A 17,998-nucleotide genomic window follows, 5' to 3' on the forward strand; every position below is an offset into this window, starting at 1 on the left:
GGGTTTTCGGTTGATTTTTCAGCCACATTTCTTGTTTTTCAATTTGACCCCCACTGGCCCCACTGTTTAATTGTATATTGAGATATATTAAGAATTTAAAAGATAAATTCTAAATTTTTACTTTTTAATATATATATATATATATATATATATATATATATATATATATATATATATATATATATATATATATATATATATATATATATATATATATATATATATATATATATATATATATATATATATATATATATATATATATATATATATATATATATATATATATATATATATATATATATATATATATATATATATATATATATATATATATATATATATATATATATATATATATATATATATATATATATATATATATATATATATATATATATATATATATATATATATATATATATATATATATATATATATATATATATATATATATATATATATATATATATGGTTGTGCAACTTTCTATTTAACCAATTTAAACAATGAGAATTCATTTTTATTCTCCTTAGTACTTAAAACAAAACTGTTTAGAGAAAAATTGCGTTTTTTCAAGCGTTGTTCCAAAAAATGAAAATATATAGTAAGTAAAATATATTCCAGTGACACTAGAGAAGCACTGCGACGGAGTTTCTGCTCACCGAAAACCAAACTTGGTTTCCTGAAGTTACATAAGTGTGCAAGTACAACCATCCAGAACATTATTCTTCGGTAAGATTACAAAATAGTTTTAATTCATAGGATTTTAAGAATAGAAGCATATAGGTCTCAGGCCACTATTACCGATTGAAAAACTTCTTAAGGCAGCCAAATCAGTCCATAGGACACGCCAAGAACCGAGTATTTAAGGTACAGCTTCATCCGGTGTTGTACTTCTATCTGGAAGGATCTTCCTGGGGATGTTATTCCTGCAAATCCTTTTTTGTCTCCTTCAAAGAAGGTTCAATAGGCATTTAAAACCTCAAGGTTTTGGAATTAGGTAAAGGAATAGCGGCATATAAGTTATTTTCAAGTACCTGGTGCCGTTAATATAGGAATAAAAAAAGTGAGTTTTTCGTATTTTTTAGATTTTTGCCTTTTTTTTATTGAACAAACATTTAAAGCGTACATAACAACATAAAACTCTTCTGGGCTGCCCAAGATCCTGACACAAGGCTGTCCAAGGGGGCAGTCCAGTAAATATAGAAAATCAATATACCTTCATCCAAAATTTGATTTAATCCAAATTTTACACATCAGCCTATTAGCTAGCTGTTGAGGCGCCCAATTTACGTACAGCATAAACCACCAATCCGTCCTCATCCTCCAATTCCCCAGCGCCAAAAAAAAAAAATATATTTATACCTTTATATAAGTAATTATAATTTGTATGTTTCAATTTAAAAACAGTATTTAGCATATAATTTATCCTTTAAACAATACTTGAGTTATTACTAAAATTATTTATAGCTTTATATATGTATTTATTTTTTTTTAATTTAATAACTATTATTATGATATAAACTATCCTTTAAGCAATATTTATAGTTATCCAAATCCTCATTATTCTTAACTTCCCTTATTCTACAAACTAATACCTCTATGCATAAAGAAGCGTAAAAAGTTATTTGTAAGGGGCGAAGGGATAAACTTTTAATATTTTGGAGAGGGGGCTAAGGTTGTCAAAGTGGTTTTATTCCCAAATAATATTATTTTTGTGGAACTTTAAAAATTGCACTGTTTTCGTCTGCATTTGGTCTTCTAGAAAAAGGTAGCATCACCTATCTTTGGATCCACATATCCTTAAAGTGGAAACCGTGGTAAGTACAAATTAACTCCGCTAAATCCTCAAGTTGTATTTTTTTATGTAAACAGAAATATCCATTTTAATCAAGCAGTATGATTTGCATAACGGAATCTTTGAAAGTATCTAGTATATATTTCGTACACACATAAGGTAGTATGTCAGTAATATCCCCATAGGCACTTTAAAATGGCCCATAGCCGCTACTCTTTTCTTCCTGAATGGCTTAAGATCACTAAGAATTCTAACGGCGATTCCCCCAAGACGCAGGTGTTATTAATTTTCTTCAAGATGCAGGTGTTTGTTGCTTAATAGGGAATGTTTATTCACTTATGCAAATGTTTTCTTCAAGATTTCTTTGCTTGTTACGTAATATGACTTGTTAGAGGTCAGGGCCCACCAGTCAAGTGGGGAATAGCTGAGGACGGCACACCCGTGGGATGTTACTCACGTACACCTGTATGTTATGTAATAGGATATTGTTTACCTATATTAAGGATGACGCAATCTCGCATAACGTTTTAGAGGTCATGGCCCACCAGTGAAGTTAGGAACCCACGGTTGTAACTTAGGATGGTAGACACATGAGATTCTACGTAATACTTTAAGAGATGTTTCCTTTTCTTCAAGATTTTTTTTTCTTTTTTTTCTGTGAGACATTTTCTTCAAGCTTTTTTCTTCACGAACCTTTATAATCTAAAGATTTTTTTTCCACCTTAGGAATCGAATGTAAGACCAGAAATTTCCGCAGTAACCAAAACAGAGCCTTAACCAACTGGACCAGCAAACTATTTTTTTATATTTTGATTCGGGGAATAGATTCTATGTGACAAGCTGTTTCACCGCTTATTAGATTAATAGAGGATATTGTAGTCTCTCGTGACTTGTTTTGCTTCAAAAACCTTTATAATTCGGCGAGAACAAAGGCTTTCACCCTCCCCTGGTCTATGCAAGACTTGTTTTGGTCAACTTACCTCAGGTATATAAACATTGGGTATTTCCTTTGACGTGATCTAGACAATGCATTGTTTTGGTTTTCAAATGGCTTGATAAGACGCAGACTTTTTATTGTAGATACATATTTTATTAATAAACAAATTCTCAAACAATATTAAATCATGAAATAACAGAAAAAAACATTTAAATCTCCGCAAACGGAAAAACAAAACGTGATAAAGCTGATAAAGGATAAAATATACAGGCTTTAGCTAGGCTTTTTGTTTACAGGCTTTAGCTAGTATACGAGCATAGGAAAAATATACGAGGCATAGGAAAAATAGGCTATATACGGTGTTTTTGGACATTAGGGGAGCATTTGACGAAGTTTCAAGGAGTTTGTTGAAAGTAGTGTTGGTGAAATTAGGATTGCCAATTAGGTTAGTAGAAGTTATAATGAAAATGTATTAGATGGTTAAAGTAGTAGTGAAGGTAGGCATTTCTTATTCTAGGCCAGTTTTAAGTAATGTAGGCCTCAAACAGGGATGCACTCTATCACCGAGTTTGTTTTCTCTTTTTATTAATAATATTGAGCAGTATTTTAGAAATAGAAATGTCCCTATGTTAAATTTAATGTCGCTGGAGCTGTTTTGTTTATTATTTGTAGATGGCATAGTATTGCTTGCAAAATCGGCTCCGGATTTGCAAAAGATTTTAGAGATTTTGTATAGTTATCTGAGGATTAAAAAATTAGTTTTAAATATGGAAAAATTAGTTATATTAGATTTTGGAAATGAAGAAAGGGAAAATAATAAGTTTTATTTTAAAGAGAAAGAGATGAATGAAGTTAAGGATTATATTTATTTGGGATGTAAGTACACAAGTTCAGGGAAATGGAGTGATCAGGTGCGAATAGCGAGTTGGAAGGGTCAGAAGGCTTCATGGGCGTTATTGAAGAGTCCCCTTAGGCATCTAGGACCGGCAGATATTAAGCTACAGAAGAGAATTTTTGAGACGAAGGTAGGCCCAGCATTGAGTTACTGTGGGGAAGTTTTGGGTTTTGAAAAAGGGAAAAACATAGAGAGAATTTATTTAGGACATTTCAGGACACTTTTAGGGCTAAGAGGGAAATTTAATAATCTGGTGTTAAAGGGTGATCTAGGACTGTTTTCATTGAGGGTAAAAAGATTGGTTAGAATGATAGGATACTGGGAAAAGGTGATTGGTTTACAGAATAATAGATTAGTAAATGCAGCTTATCTGGAGGTGTTGCAGGATAGAAGGAAAGGTTCATGGGCTTCCCAGGTGAAATCAATCTTAAATAGTTGTGGGTTATCAGGTGTTTGGAATGAAGGGAAGGGGATAGGGCTGGAAGAAGGAAATGTAGAAAAAGTAGTAAAGGGAGTGCTTGAAGATCAGGAGATTCAGAAATGGCAGTGTGAAGTCGCGGCCTCGGTGTCCCTCGGCGTTTACCGGCAATGAAAGGAGGTCTGGGGATATGATAATTATTTTAAAGCGGGTTTAAATAGTGAATAAATTAAGTGGTATATATCAGGGAGGGGTAATTTTCTAGCACTTGGAGAAAGGAGGAAATATTTAGGGAGGGTAAGGGTAAAGGAGGGTCCTTACTCATGCCCTATGTGAGGAGAAAATGGTGAGGATCTGCTTCACTTCATGGCCCTTTGTCCCGAATTACAGGATTTAAGGAAAGAACTATTTTTTGTTATTGTGGGGACAAGTGAGTGGTTGGTTTCAGTAATGGGATCAAAAAATTATGGGACAATAAGAATGATAGCAAAGTATATAAAATTGGGTATCTCACATAGAGATAGATTTTTGTAAAAGGGGTGGGGTGAGTGTGGAAAGTATTGTTGTATGTGTGTAAGTTGTTTTCTTGTTTGTTATTTTTGTAGTCATGGCCCTTGATAGATGTAACATACATCTATCTATTTATGTTAGTTTAATGGTATCGTGTGTTTTATTATGTTTTTGTAATGTTTTGTAATTTTGCGTTGTTATTGTTATGTAGGCTACCATACTTTGCTATGAGTGTTATAATCATGTTATTATTTTGTGTGATTTTCCTTTTTTGCCATGGCCCAAAGTGGCTTTTATTGCAATAAATATCTATCTATATCTATCTATCTATCTATAAGCAAAAAAGCGTGAATTAAAGAAAGATGGGAACCTAACCTAACCTTAACTTTAAGCTTTTTTATGGAAGTTATTTACTTACGATATCTTATTGACTGTTAGATTTCATTCCCCCTCCCCCGGATAAGAGAGGGGCTTTTATTGTCATTTGTGCCGTAAAAAATCAATTTTTCCCAAACATGATCAAAATATCAGAGAAATCGAGTTTCCATAGTTTAAAGCTTTAAAATAGGTGGTTTTAAGTCACCCTATCTTCACAGAACACCGAAGAAGGGCGTTTACTGCCAGTTTGTGCCATAAAAGATCAATTTTTGCCCGAAAAGGATCCAAATATCAGAGTAATCGATTTTTCATAGTCTAAAGCTTTGAAACAAGAGGTTTTAAGCCACGCTGTCTTGACAGACCCCCGCAGAGGGACGTTTACTGCCATTTTGGGCCGTAATAGATTAATTTTTGCCCAAATAGAATCAAAATATCAAAGAAGTCGATTTGTCACAGTCTAAAGCTTTCAAACAGGAGGTTTTAAGCCATCTTATCTTGACAGACCACTGCAGAGGGGCATTTACTGCCATTTTGCGTCATAAAAGATTAGTTTTTGCCACAAACAGGATTAAAATATTAGACAAATTGATTTTAATAGTCTAAAGCTTTTAAACAGGAGGTTCTAAGCCAACCTCTTTTGACAAAACACCGTGGAGGGACGTTAACTGTCATTTTGTGCCATAAAAGATCAAATTTTGCCTAAACAGGATCAAAATATCAAAGAAGTCGATTTGTCACAGTCTAAAGCTTTTAAACAGGAGGTTTTAAGGCACCCTATCTTGACAGACAACCACAGAGAGGCTTATTAATGCCATTTTGTGCCATTAAAGATCAATTTTGCCTAAATAGGTACACTTTGTCAAAGAAATTGATTTGTCATAGTCTAAAACTTTTAAACAGGAGGTTTTAAGCCACCCTATCCTGACAGACCACCGTAGAGGGGATGTTCACTACAATTTTTTGCCATAAAAGGTCAACTCTTGAACGTGTTAGTCCAAAGCATTACCCAGCCTGTGAAAATCAGTGGCTGACAAATGACACCCTCTGACGTCCATTATAACAAATAAGAAATCTTTTCTTGCATTCCCTGCTAAAATATCCGTTTACGCTAGAATCATTCGTTTAGACTTAAAGGAACATCCCCCGATAGTGTTTCCTCATAAACTTCCTGGTAATTGACGCCAGCGTGACACAATGCACCCACCTGATGGCACCCACTGGCGCACACTTTCACACCTAAGGCATTTTCAACCTTTTCCCCACAACAATAAGTTTATAAACTAAAAAGCACCGTTGATTTTATCTCAACAGTGGGAACCTTGACATTACACGCCCCTTCTCCTGATTTCCAGTGATTTTATAAAAAATCCATTTTATTGTAAAAAGGACATAGAATAAAACATATCATGAATGAGCCTTTCCTTATTTCCAGTGATTTTTATAAAATTTGCTACACCGTGAAACCGTGACGCGCTCCCTCATCATTCCTAAAGCATTCTCAGATATTTTCATTTTAAAAATATGCTTTAAATTCATTTGTTCATGTTTCCTGAAGCCAACCCCCAACGTGATACATTAAGTCAATTCACGCAACCGTGGCAAATTATGGCTAGTACACGGCACCCAATGGCACAAACTATCATTCCTAACGCATTTTTTAAAATCCTGGTTTAAATCCGTCGGTTCGTGTCTCGCAAGCCCCCCTCCCCATTATTACGTACCATAAAGGTGTATCTACGTTGCACCCCACGTGTGTGCAATCCTCAGTTACAACGGGGGGTTCCCCACTTGACTGGAGGGCCCTAACCTCTAACAAGTCCTATTACCGAACATCCAAAGAAATCTTGAAGAAAACATTTTCAAAAGTAAACAAATATTCCCTATTACGTAACAACCAAAGAAATCTTGAAGAACACATTTGCTCAAGTAAATAAAGAAGCAGCCCCTATTACGTACTAATCGGTTCTACTATATTATTACATAAAAAACAAATTGAACACCTCCATCTTGAAGAATACATTTGGATAAGTAAACAAATGATATCCTACAAGGCCGTATCCAGGGGGGGTTACCCGGTTTGAACCCCCCCCCCCCTAAATTTTTGACCGACTCGAAAATAAGTCGAAAATTAGTAAAACCTAGGTAAAAATCAGTAAAATTAGTCGAAAACTGAGTCAAAAATTAGTAAAAAAACCCCAAAAAAGTCAAAAATTAGTAAAACCCCCCTGAACAAAAATCCTGGATACGGCCCTGATATCCTAATACGTAACAAGCACCTGCGTCTTGAAGAAAACATTCCCTATTACGTAACAAACACCTGCGTCTTGAGAGAATGGCCGTTAAACTTCTTCGTGATCTTAAGCCATTAAGGAAGAAAATAGTAGCGACTATGGGCCATTTTAAAATGCCTATGGGGATACTACCTATGTCCTTATTGTGGATATCATTAGGGGAAAGCTGAGGTGGCTATTCTCACCAAAAATCAAAAAAAGTCGTGAAAGCTGTATCAGAAAGGGAAAAATTTCCACAAAACCGATTTTAAAAGAGGGTTACTCCTCTATAAAGTCTTCTTACTAAAGCCTAGGATCGTGCCTCACACTAAAAAACAATGAAACGAAGTCTTCGTCCAAAGTACGTAAATTGGATACTTGTTAAATACAGTGACCACACACTGTTTTCTCTCTGTAATGAGACCAGTTTCTCTGTGTGTGCACTCGGAGACAATCAGCTTAGTGTGAGAGAGATAAACTACGGTGTAGGTATATCCTATTAAATATTTAACATATAGAGGGGATTAGGTTAGTTTAGGTATTTAACATAATGCGTTCTGGGCAGTCTGCTTTCCATAGTTCTCTGTTGTAGTTTCCATAACTGTGTTACTATAGTATTATATTTTCATCATATTTTAATATACTTCATTATGATTAACCTAACTTCACTTCTTGAGTGTGGTCGCTGTATTTAACAAGTATAGTAAATTTTACTACCCTGGTACTTTTCATCAAAAAATTGATGGCAGTGTAAAAATTTTGTGTAAAATTTTTTTAGCAGTGTAAAAAGTGTAAAAATTTTTACCGACTTCCATTAAAGTTTCATTCATAATCTCTTTCAAATTCCTTTCAAAGGCAGAGTGGAGAACTTTTCCTGTATACAGGTAGTATATTTCTTAAGTATTAACGTATTAATATTTCTTAAATATGTAATAACATATTTTTAGAAAGACTTTTCAATTTGAGTCTTTGAAAGCCTTTGTGGAAAGTCTTAACGGAAAAACATGGCCAAACAGGGAGTTAATTTTTTTTTATTAGTATGCTTTTTTTATAGGTATAGGAATGTTATTTGAGAGTATATTCATTCCTTAAGATCTCATCAATTTTAGATTTATTAACGTTATAGAAGAGAAAACGTTTAAAATTTGTTTTGTTTTCAGCAAAGTGCAAATGAAGCACTGACCTTTAGACGGTGTTCGGGCATGGGATTAGCCCTACTCTTGTTTATGGTAATTTCTACTCATTTTAATTTTGAATTGCTTATTTAGCTCCCCTGAAAATCAAAATATACGAACACCACAAAATGTTGTAATAGTTAGAACGTATGGCCCTTTTTTCAACTATACTACTCCTACTACTAACTAATCACTGTATCACCAAGCCGCCTCAGGCCAACATAGTTGTGTATACTCCCTTTCTATCCCAGACTCAAGAAGATTGGGATGAGATTGGGATGCATCCTAATCTCTTTACACCCTCTCAAGAAATTTCTATTTCCTTTAAATCTTTCCTTACGACATCCTCCCACCCCATTCGGGGTCAATCTGCTTTTCGTTTGGCTCTAGACGGTTGGGCAACAAGGACAATCTTTGACAATTTGTCATCCTTCATCCGCAGAACGAGTCCCAGCTATGTCATCCTTTCTCTCATTATAGCCCTAAAAGTGGGATTAAACGACATCTTTCTTACAGCTTACTGTTTGAAATATGGTCAGTCTCTGGGACCCCCAGCTGAATGGAGGGTTTCTGGAATCGTGGGTCCATCTTGGTCAGAACATAGTCTTCCGCACTTGATGATCTTTAATCAACAAGAGTCAAAATCCTGAGCAGACAAACTCAAGCCTGCACATTAATATGGTCATTTCCTTGCAATGTTTGTGTTGTCAAGGGGGGTTACCATGATTGGTTACCATGCTTTTATTGCAGCAGCGCATTTAATTTGCTGCTCCATCGGACAAGTTTTTATTTCTTAGGTTGGATGTCAAAGTAATGCTGTATTTTTATATTATAATATTTTTTTTTTCTGTCTACAAACTAAAAATTTTCTCTTCTCCAGCTATGCACATAAAAATGAGCTAAATTTAGTCCTACCAGTAAGCTACCAGACAAATTATCTTGGTCAACCCGATGTTTTTAGTGTTAAAATGGTTGAAAACGCACCATGGCACATCTTAGGTTATGACATTTTTGCAGTGCACACACGATGGAACCATGAGGCAGTGCACTCTTTAACTGGTGAATCTGCAGTTTACGTAACTATGCTCAGAAACCCAGTGGACATATTTGAATCTTTTTATTCATATTCAAAACTTGATGAATATTATAACGCATCATTACCTGATTTTCTTGACAAGCTAAGTGATCGTCATTTCAAGTTAAATACTGCAGAAAAGCGGAAATATAAATTTGTGGGTCGCAACCAAATGGTATGGGACTTTGGATTGAAACCGAAGTTCTTTGAAAATGATGAAGCCATTGACAAAATGATTCAATATATTGATGAGAATTTCCATCTAGTGATGATTGCAGATCGCTTTGAAGAGTCTGTTGTTCTGTTCAGAGATTTAATGTGTTGGGAAAACAGTGATGTGACATACTTGAAGTTAAATGCAAGGGTTGATAATAAAAAAATGAATCTAACCTACGAACAACGAAAAATCTTAGCTAATTGGCTAAGTGCTGATATGAAACTATATAAATATTTTTCCAAAAAGTTTGATCAGCTGATAGACGATTTTGGCAAGAAAAGAATGAGGAAACAAGTTGAAGAATTGCTGGCAAAAAATGAAGAAATGAAAAACAAGTGCATCGAGAGAATCGTTACAAACGAAGAGCTTAGGATGGAAGAAAAATGGCATAGCGACACAGTATACTCATACAAGATCAGGTGAGTTATAGTTTCACCTGGAATTATGCAAAAAATATTCAAGTTTTGCATTTGGTAAACTATAGCAAACCATATGAAGCCTAATAACATAGCACCAAGGGAACGAGCTTCACTTGGTGAAGCGAATTTTAAAGATAAAATGGCTTTTGGCGTAATCCCCTTGTCGAGGAAATGCCATCCCCCATACCCCGACTCAGAGAAGAAAAACCTTTTTGTGTATTTTTTTTTAGATTTAGTTGTATTGATATTCAGTTTTTTTTTTACAGCTAACAAAATTAGCCTTGCATTACAACTATTAAAACAGAAGAAGAAATAGTGAGAGCTTCTGTCAATAAAACCTACCAGGCATCATTGGTGCCAATTTGCTAAAATATAGAGGGGAGGCATGACAAATTCCCATTTTTCAGAAAGAAAGATACAAAGAGGAAGGCTTTTTTAAGAGCTCTAGCGGTCAATTATTTCCCTTTGTTTGGCTAACCTGGTAAGTGCAGAGCCTGGAAGGTCTTATTTAATTTTGTGTTACTTATAATGATACCATAGGGTACTACAGACGACTAAAATAGAAACAAACCCAAAATAAAATATTCCACGTCTGTAGAAAGACATATATAAAAACAAAAAGTGCCAACATATGCATTAGATATGGAATAGCTTATCTTATATAAAAAAAATCAAATAAGTATGGATTGGTTATCCTAAAATATTTTTATGATTCCTTTTCGGGTGCAGGGGGATCATCCAAACCCGTTAGTTTCCCCTGTAAGCATTTATACTGGGGGGGGGGGGGTCTTTTGGATAAGATGCTCAGAATCAGCTTCAAGTAAACAATTGTCATAACAAAGTAAATGAAGAAACTTCAAGTAAATAAGTTGTCGTATATAAAAACTTGGTTTCGACACTAAACTAGATAAATCTGATGTTTTTCTCATAATGAACATACCCTAGTCGCTTATTCTGGATAGCAAATATCCACCGAAAACATATATTCATCGACGTTTGAAAATCTTGGTATTCTTTGTCTTACATTTTAAGTGTCATGTTACAACTTGAAACATCTTCACTGTCTTTCGCCCACCTCTGTGAGAATTTGACACTCAGAATCAGATTAAATATCTCTAGATTCTCAGCAATAAACAGATTTTTTGGTGAGGCCTTCTCCAGTCATAACACGGCTTCTGAACTGGTGTAAATGTCTCTCATAAGGCAAAACAAGTTAAGTGGGATGCCAAAGTGAAAAGGAATGTGCGATAGACCTTCTCTCCAGATGAGGTTGAACGTCTGTTTAAAGTCTATGAAGAGATGGCAGATACAGTGATTGATATATTTTTTCATTATTTGATAAACTGTGAAATTCTGATCAGCCGTCGACATATTTGGTCGGAAAATCACTTGGTACGTTGGAATGAATGCTGAGCATATTGCTTGGATGCACCCAAGCCTGACTCTTGTCAGTATTTGAGCGGCATGACTGGTAACATCGATTGGTCAGAAGTTGTCACAAATCCCTTTTGAACCTTTCTTATCGAGATGAAATGGCTTCGCACCATGTTGAGGGGATGTGACCTGCTTCCCAGCCAGCTGTGGTGATTTTGCGATATCGCTAAACGAGGGATTTGCGGTTGACCTTCGAAAGTTCTGGCTGTATTCCGTCAGGCTAGCCGTTTTATTTGCTATCATATCTTTGATGGCTGCTTCTATTTCTGAGCAAAGATGGGGTGGGCTTGTGTCTGTAGCAAAGACGGGGAATCCAGATAGTAATGTCGGGTCACGGAGGATGGTTGAATTCAGTATAGTTTCAAGGTACTCTTTCCATCTAGAGTAGATTTCATCTGTTGAATGTATTTGGTTGCCATGTTCGCCATGTTTACCTCTTCTCTACATGTATTGTGACCTTGGAACTTGTTTCGCACTGTTCATGTTTTCCTTAATAAAGGCACGGTGAGAATGGCTTATGGCATTCTCTACAACCCGTTTAAGTTGCTTATATATGTCTCTGTTTCCCTCTTTTTCTTTTTAGTTAGGTTACACTTTTCACAACAGAACTGGATGACCTCACTTGAGATCAAAGGCTCTAGTAATCCTTTTTGTGTTTGGAGAAAGCAACGTCGCAGACAATCCACATGCTGCTAGTCACCAGGTTGTCAATACCTTTTTTAGAAATAGCTAGCAGGGAGCTTGATGTGAACTCTGAGATCTTGTTGGATACTTTGGTAATATAGGCTGTTCGGTCACTTGACCACTAAGAAGATCTACTCGGAATTTGGTGGGTTTCCCAGACAGCTTTAAAGCCATTTTAAGTTCCGTTCAGAAACTAGACATAATCAGTGAGTGACCACTACATAGTCACACGGTCCAGCGTAGCCGCCTTAATAGCAGACGACTTCCAACATATAGAAACTAGGATCAAGTCTTTTAGATTTCTAGTTCTTCCATCAGGGGAGTTCCAGGTAGTTTTACGTCGAGTTCTGTGCTTGAATAGAGTGTTTACGTTGACTAAATCGATATTAGGATAGAGTTCAATCAGGTATTCATCTCATTTGTTTAGTTGACCATAGCAAAATTAACCTGCACGACTTCATGGCTCGCGTGGTCCTTGGCAAAAATGGTACTAAAGTCACCAATAACAGAGAGTATGTCCTTTTGGGGCAGAATGGACCAGAATTTGAAGCTGGCGATATAAATTGTCAGGCTCTTCGGCGTCTCCGCTGGAGTTCCGAGCGTAAACTTAGATAGCTGTAAGGTTTAAAGGTAAACCTTTCATGTTGATCATAAAAACCTGTTCCGAGATTGCATTTGCAGTAATGAGAGATCTCCTAGTCTTTTTGAAGAAATCCAGAGAGAATAAGCGTGGCGTGCTTACTTTCCATTCTTTACTTTCCGTAGCAAAAGCCAACTATTTCTACTACCGACAATGCGCCCTTACGGCTTCCGGCAACACCAGCAATTTGACCCATTGCTCGGAGAAGGTCTTTTACAGGCGGGTTCTATCCATACGCCGGTAGGTTCGGCCCAGGGTGCATCAGAGTGGGCCCTCTACCTCCTCCCTCTGAATTTATGATCCCTAGATGAGGGTGCTCTATGCATGTCTCAGGACTCACTGAAACTGGTTCCCCCTTGGGTCTGCAGCTTCCTACGCCAGACATGCCTTTTATATCTGCAGGACATTACCCAAAACATTAGCTAAAGACGCTCTGAGATTTTTGGGGTAAGCCCTTACTGAGAAGGTAAGGCGACCCAAATTCAATAAAGCTTATTGAAATTTATTACTATGACATACTGAATGAGCGCAATAATTGTGCTCCATTGAACGCAGCTTAGGCAAACACAACTACTTCTACTATTAACAATTCACTGCAGTTCACAGCCGCCTAAGGTCAAAACAGACACGCCCACTCCTCCTATATTCCAATCTGTTCCAAGCTTAAAACCTTACCCCCCCCCCGTGAAGTTTTACGTTCCTTTAGTTCCTTCCTTATGACCTTTTTATAGCCCTTTTGGAAACGACTTGTTTTTCAACTGACATTAGAGGATGCCCAAATCACAGTGTTTGGCTATCTGTCATCCCTCTTCTGTAAATCGTAGCCCAGCTGTCTTATTTCCTATCATCATAGTCCTATGAACTGGGATTGAACCTCATTCTTCGTACAGCTTACGTATCGTTTGTCATCATCCATAGGGAGTTGATTCGAAATTTCAGTCGATGGCTCTTTATTATGGGGATATGTAGTAGGCCTGTCGCTCAGCCTTGTGGCAGCGGAAAAGTGGCAACCCTGTTGCTCAGCCTCATACTGCCAAGCAGAGCAATTGTTTGACTTACAGACAGTACAACGAGAATCTAAAACTATCCTTCCACTATTCATCTGGAAAACATTCAACAACATTCAACAACAACATTCAACAACATTCATTCTCGGCCATTCGAAGCACTTATTTTTTGGAACAATGCTTGACCACTGTCATTACCGTGTTTCGATATTCTGATCTTATTTTTCTAACTCATCCTACAAGTTACGCCAATAATTACACTTATAGACATCTACTTATAGCTAATTACACTAAGAATTGTATACTTGTAAAAGGATGGAATTGCAGCTTATTGAGCTTTGAGGCACAATTAGAAATTAATAATTGTAATAAGACAGACTAAGCTTTGCGGGACACAATACAATAATTACAATCTCTTATTGAAGGCATGAATAGCCAAAATTAATTACAATGAGCTGTATTGAAAGTGAAGATGTAATAACCATATAATTACCGGGATAAAACTTTTAGTTATGACATTAACAGTTTTTTTACTGTCTTAATTAAAGGTTTTACCCGATATTTATACATGTATATATTTTCATTCTAATTATAAATGCACCGTGGAAAGGCACCATGGTCTAAGAAATTATTGGCAGTATTGATCTTTGTGATTTTGTGACCCTATTTTACCTTTTATGTGCTAATTTTTTATTCTCTCATTCTTTTTTTTATTTTTGAGAAATATCTAACGTTTTTATGTGTTTGGTTGTAGGCTTTGATTTAATTTGATAATATTTTACAGTTTATAATAGAAAATATCCTTTTATAAAAATTTTTGTTTTTATAGGCTACTAAAAATTGAGAAATTCTGTATTTATATTAAAATTTGTCTACAACACTTTAGCTTCATTTAGTTTTGTAAGGTGCAAGTCTCCATTGTAACAAGAAACTGTATTTACCAAAAGTAATAAAAACTGTTACTAATTACAAAATACTCCTAATCATCTATACAATCCAGTAAAGAAAATGGTAGCACATGATTTTTAATTACGTTTGAACGCGGTTTTATGGCGAGTTCAGACGTACTGGTAAAATAATTCCCCTGTAAATACGGTCATGGAAGAAACTTCTATTGTTCACAGTATATCTGTTATTTCTAAGTAGCTGCAAGGGGCGCTCAAACTACTTATTTTAATTGAACATTAAGAAATAGGATGTTTCCAATTCTTTATTTATTTATGGGAAAAGCAGGGACGTACAGGGCTCGGCCCCGTATTTCCCATCCTAGGAGCTCGCCTTAAATTCTCGATTTTCCTGTGTTTCTTTGCAATACTTCGTCATATCATCAAATAGAATGCGTTTTGTTTATTATTGCCCCCCCCCTTCCCAACCACCGAAAAAATTTCTGCTTACGTGACAGGTTAAAAGGTTCTAAGAAAATTGTTTTTTTTTTAAATATTCTTGATGTGGTATAATATTAGTTCCTAATTGTTAATCCTTAACAAAAACTCGTTAACGTAAAAATAGTCGGTAATTATATTGATGACCAATTATAAATGGTCAGCCAAAAATAATACACCAATCACAAACAAGTTTACATTTATACGGACTTTTTTTGAACTAGTTTGATAGGCCTAATTGAAGTTTTCTAATCAACAAAAGAAGTAAATGATGACACTTTTCTAGATTTGTATTTACAGCCGACGAGACAGTTTTTCCAACATTTTCAAACTTACCATGTGAGAGCTTACCAAACTTACCATGTGATATCTTTTTTACGAAATTAGTCTTTGTTTTATCATATTTTCAAGATTGTTCTTCTTTGCTTGTGTTTCTTATCTGTTCAATTAGACAGAAATCGGAAAAGACTTTTTATGAAATCTCAGATTTTCTTTTTTAGTATCAAAAATAAGAAATTATGTAAATCTTGTTATTTGTTCATCGGAAATTTTGAGCTATTCACTGATCAATATGATAAAGTTTAATAGATGTTGTTTATTTTTATTGGCTAATATAAGTCAAAGGCATTATATTCATTTTTTTCATCGTATAATTCTTCTTCTTTTTCTTTTTTTATTATTATATACATGTAACATGTAACTTGTCAGACCGACGACCTGTTGCACAAAAGTGCTATTTTTGCACTATTTCATCATGTATAGCACTGTAGCACGTGCTAAGTTGAATGTAGGACGTTTTCTCGTATATGACCAAATTAAAATTATAGACATATAAAATGCAATTACATGATGTGTCTCACATCAAAATAAATATCAAAACATATTTTTTTGCATAACAATAATCTAAATACATTTAAATACGGGATATGCAGATTCATATTGAATGTTCTAGGCGTTTACCTCCCCCCAGAAAATACACCCCCTGGGAAAATACCCCCGGAAATTACCCCCCCCCCCGTGGAAAATTCCCCCCGCGGAAAATACCCTCCCCGGAAAATGCCGCCTCGGAAACTACCCCCCCTGTGGAAAATAAGGCTTTCCAAATTTGAGAATTTAATTTGAGTTTTATTTTTTTTATTTCCATAGGGGGAACGAACTTTGGTACTAAAATTGGAAAACACGCCAGTTTTTTCGTTACTTTAGAAATAAATTTGGGCCATAGTCTTGCATATTTGGGGGGGGGGAGTATAGCGGGTCTGCATACAAAATGTGTTTGGTACAATTATTCTGCATATTAGATAGATAGATACAGAAGTGTATTTTAAAGCCAAATATGCGAGTAGAAAGGCCTTATTGACTCCCAGCGGGAATCCATATATGGGCATAGAATCCCTAGGGAGAACACGTGATAATGTCAGTCCCACACCCACACCAAATATGGGCATGGAATCCCCAGGGAGAATGATTGCCGAGAAATGTCTCCGGGCAAAGTTTATTAATGTCTTTGGAGTTCGTCCAAGAGAATTGTTTCCGGGATGAAGTTTATTAATGTCTGACAGGTGATCAAGGTCAAGGTTGATTGATTTGTCATGAAAGGGAAATTGTTTTCGGGCGAATGTTTTGATCTTAGAGATGAAGAGATTAACGCGGGAAAGGGTTTCCCGATAATTTCAAATGTGACAGCACAGGGATGCCAAAAACAAAAGGAACACGCTGAAATTACGTTTAGGGATTATTTGGGCGAAACCGTTTTAGATATTTTAGGGAATTATTTCGGCGAAACAGTTAGAAACATTTTAAAAGATGATTTTAGAAGATATTTTAGAAGAGGATTTGAGGGTGAAACTCTGTGGTCGTTATAATACACAAGTTCTATTTGAACAGTGTTGTGAGGTCCTCTACCCAACCCCAAAGGAAGCCCCCGGTCTCCAAAGGTTCCCTGGGCTTCCAAAGGACCCCCGGCGCCCCAAAGGCCCCTGAGCCGTCATTTTTTAATACTTTTTTATGGCTTTATTATATCTTTTCAGAACAAGTTATTTTCTTAATGTCCATCCTAAACTCATTTTGCAAGTTGAAGTACCCATCCTTTTCGCCCACAACTTTACTATATTGCTTTTTGAATGCTCCAACACCAAGCAATACTTTTCAAAGGCATTTCAGAACAAGTTCTTTTCTTAATGTCCCTCCTAAACCCATTTTACAAATTGAATTTACCCATCCTTTACACCCACAACTTTACAACTTTTTGAATGCTCCAACACCAAGCAATACTTTTCAAAAGGCATTTCATAACAAGTTCTTTTCTTAATGTCCTTCCTAAACCCATTTTACAAGTGAAAGTACCCAACCTTTTCACTCACAACTTAGTTATAGATAAGAGTTTGAAGTTTTACCTTAGAGACTTAGCTTAGAGTTCTAGTTTAGTTTAGTTTTAGTTACAGTTCAGAATTTAGAGTTTTAGCTTAGAGTCATAGCTTAGAATTTTACTTAAAGTTGTAGTTTGGTTAAGTTTTAGTTAAGAATTTCGAGATTTAGCTTAGAGTCTTAGCTTAGAATTTTTGTTAGAGTTCTAGTTTAGTTTGGTTTTAGTTAAGAGTTTAGAGTTTAACCTTAGAGTCTTAGCTTAGAGTTTTAGTTAGAGTTGAAGTTTAGTTTAGTTACAGTTAAGAATTTAGAGTTTTAGCTTAGAGTCATAGCTTAGAGTTTTAATTAAAGTTTTAGTTTTGTTAAGTTTTAGTTAAGAGTTTCGAGTTTTAGC

General features: G+C 35.5%; 1 protein-coding gene across 1 annotated transcript in view; it reads left to right on the forward strand.

Annotated features, from left to right (window-relative positions):
- The first annotated feature begins 629 nt into the window (after nt 1–629).
- The window catches only part of LOC148945096 (galactosylceramide sulfotransferase-like), a 43,232-nt gene continuing 25,863 nt past the window's right edge, over nt 630–17,998 (forward strand). Inside the window, exons 1-2 of the mRNA XM_089099633.1 lie at nt 630–733; nt 9,263–10,093. Of these exons, the coding sequence (XP_088955759.1) occupies nt 9,351–10,093 (743 nt within the window). The 5' untranslated portion in view covers nt 630–733; nt 9,263–9,350. The remainder of the gene's footprint in view (nt 734–9,262; nt 10,094–17,998) is intronic.

Source organism: Artemia sp. Qi Xiang Cuo, chromosome 13 (genome assembly GCF_049724085.1).
Source record: "Artemia sp. Qi Xiang Cuo chromosome 13, ASM4972408v1, whole genome shotgun sequence".
NCBI classification, from domain to species: Eukaryota; Metazoa; Arthropoda; class Branchiopoda; order Anostraca; family Artemiidae; genus Artemia; species Artemia sp. Qi Xiang Cuo.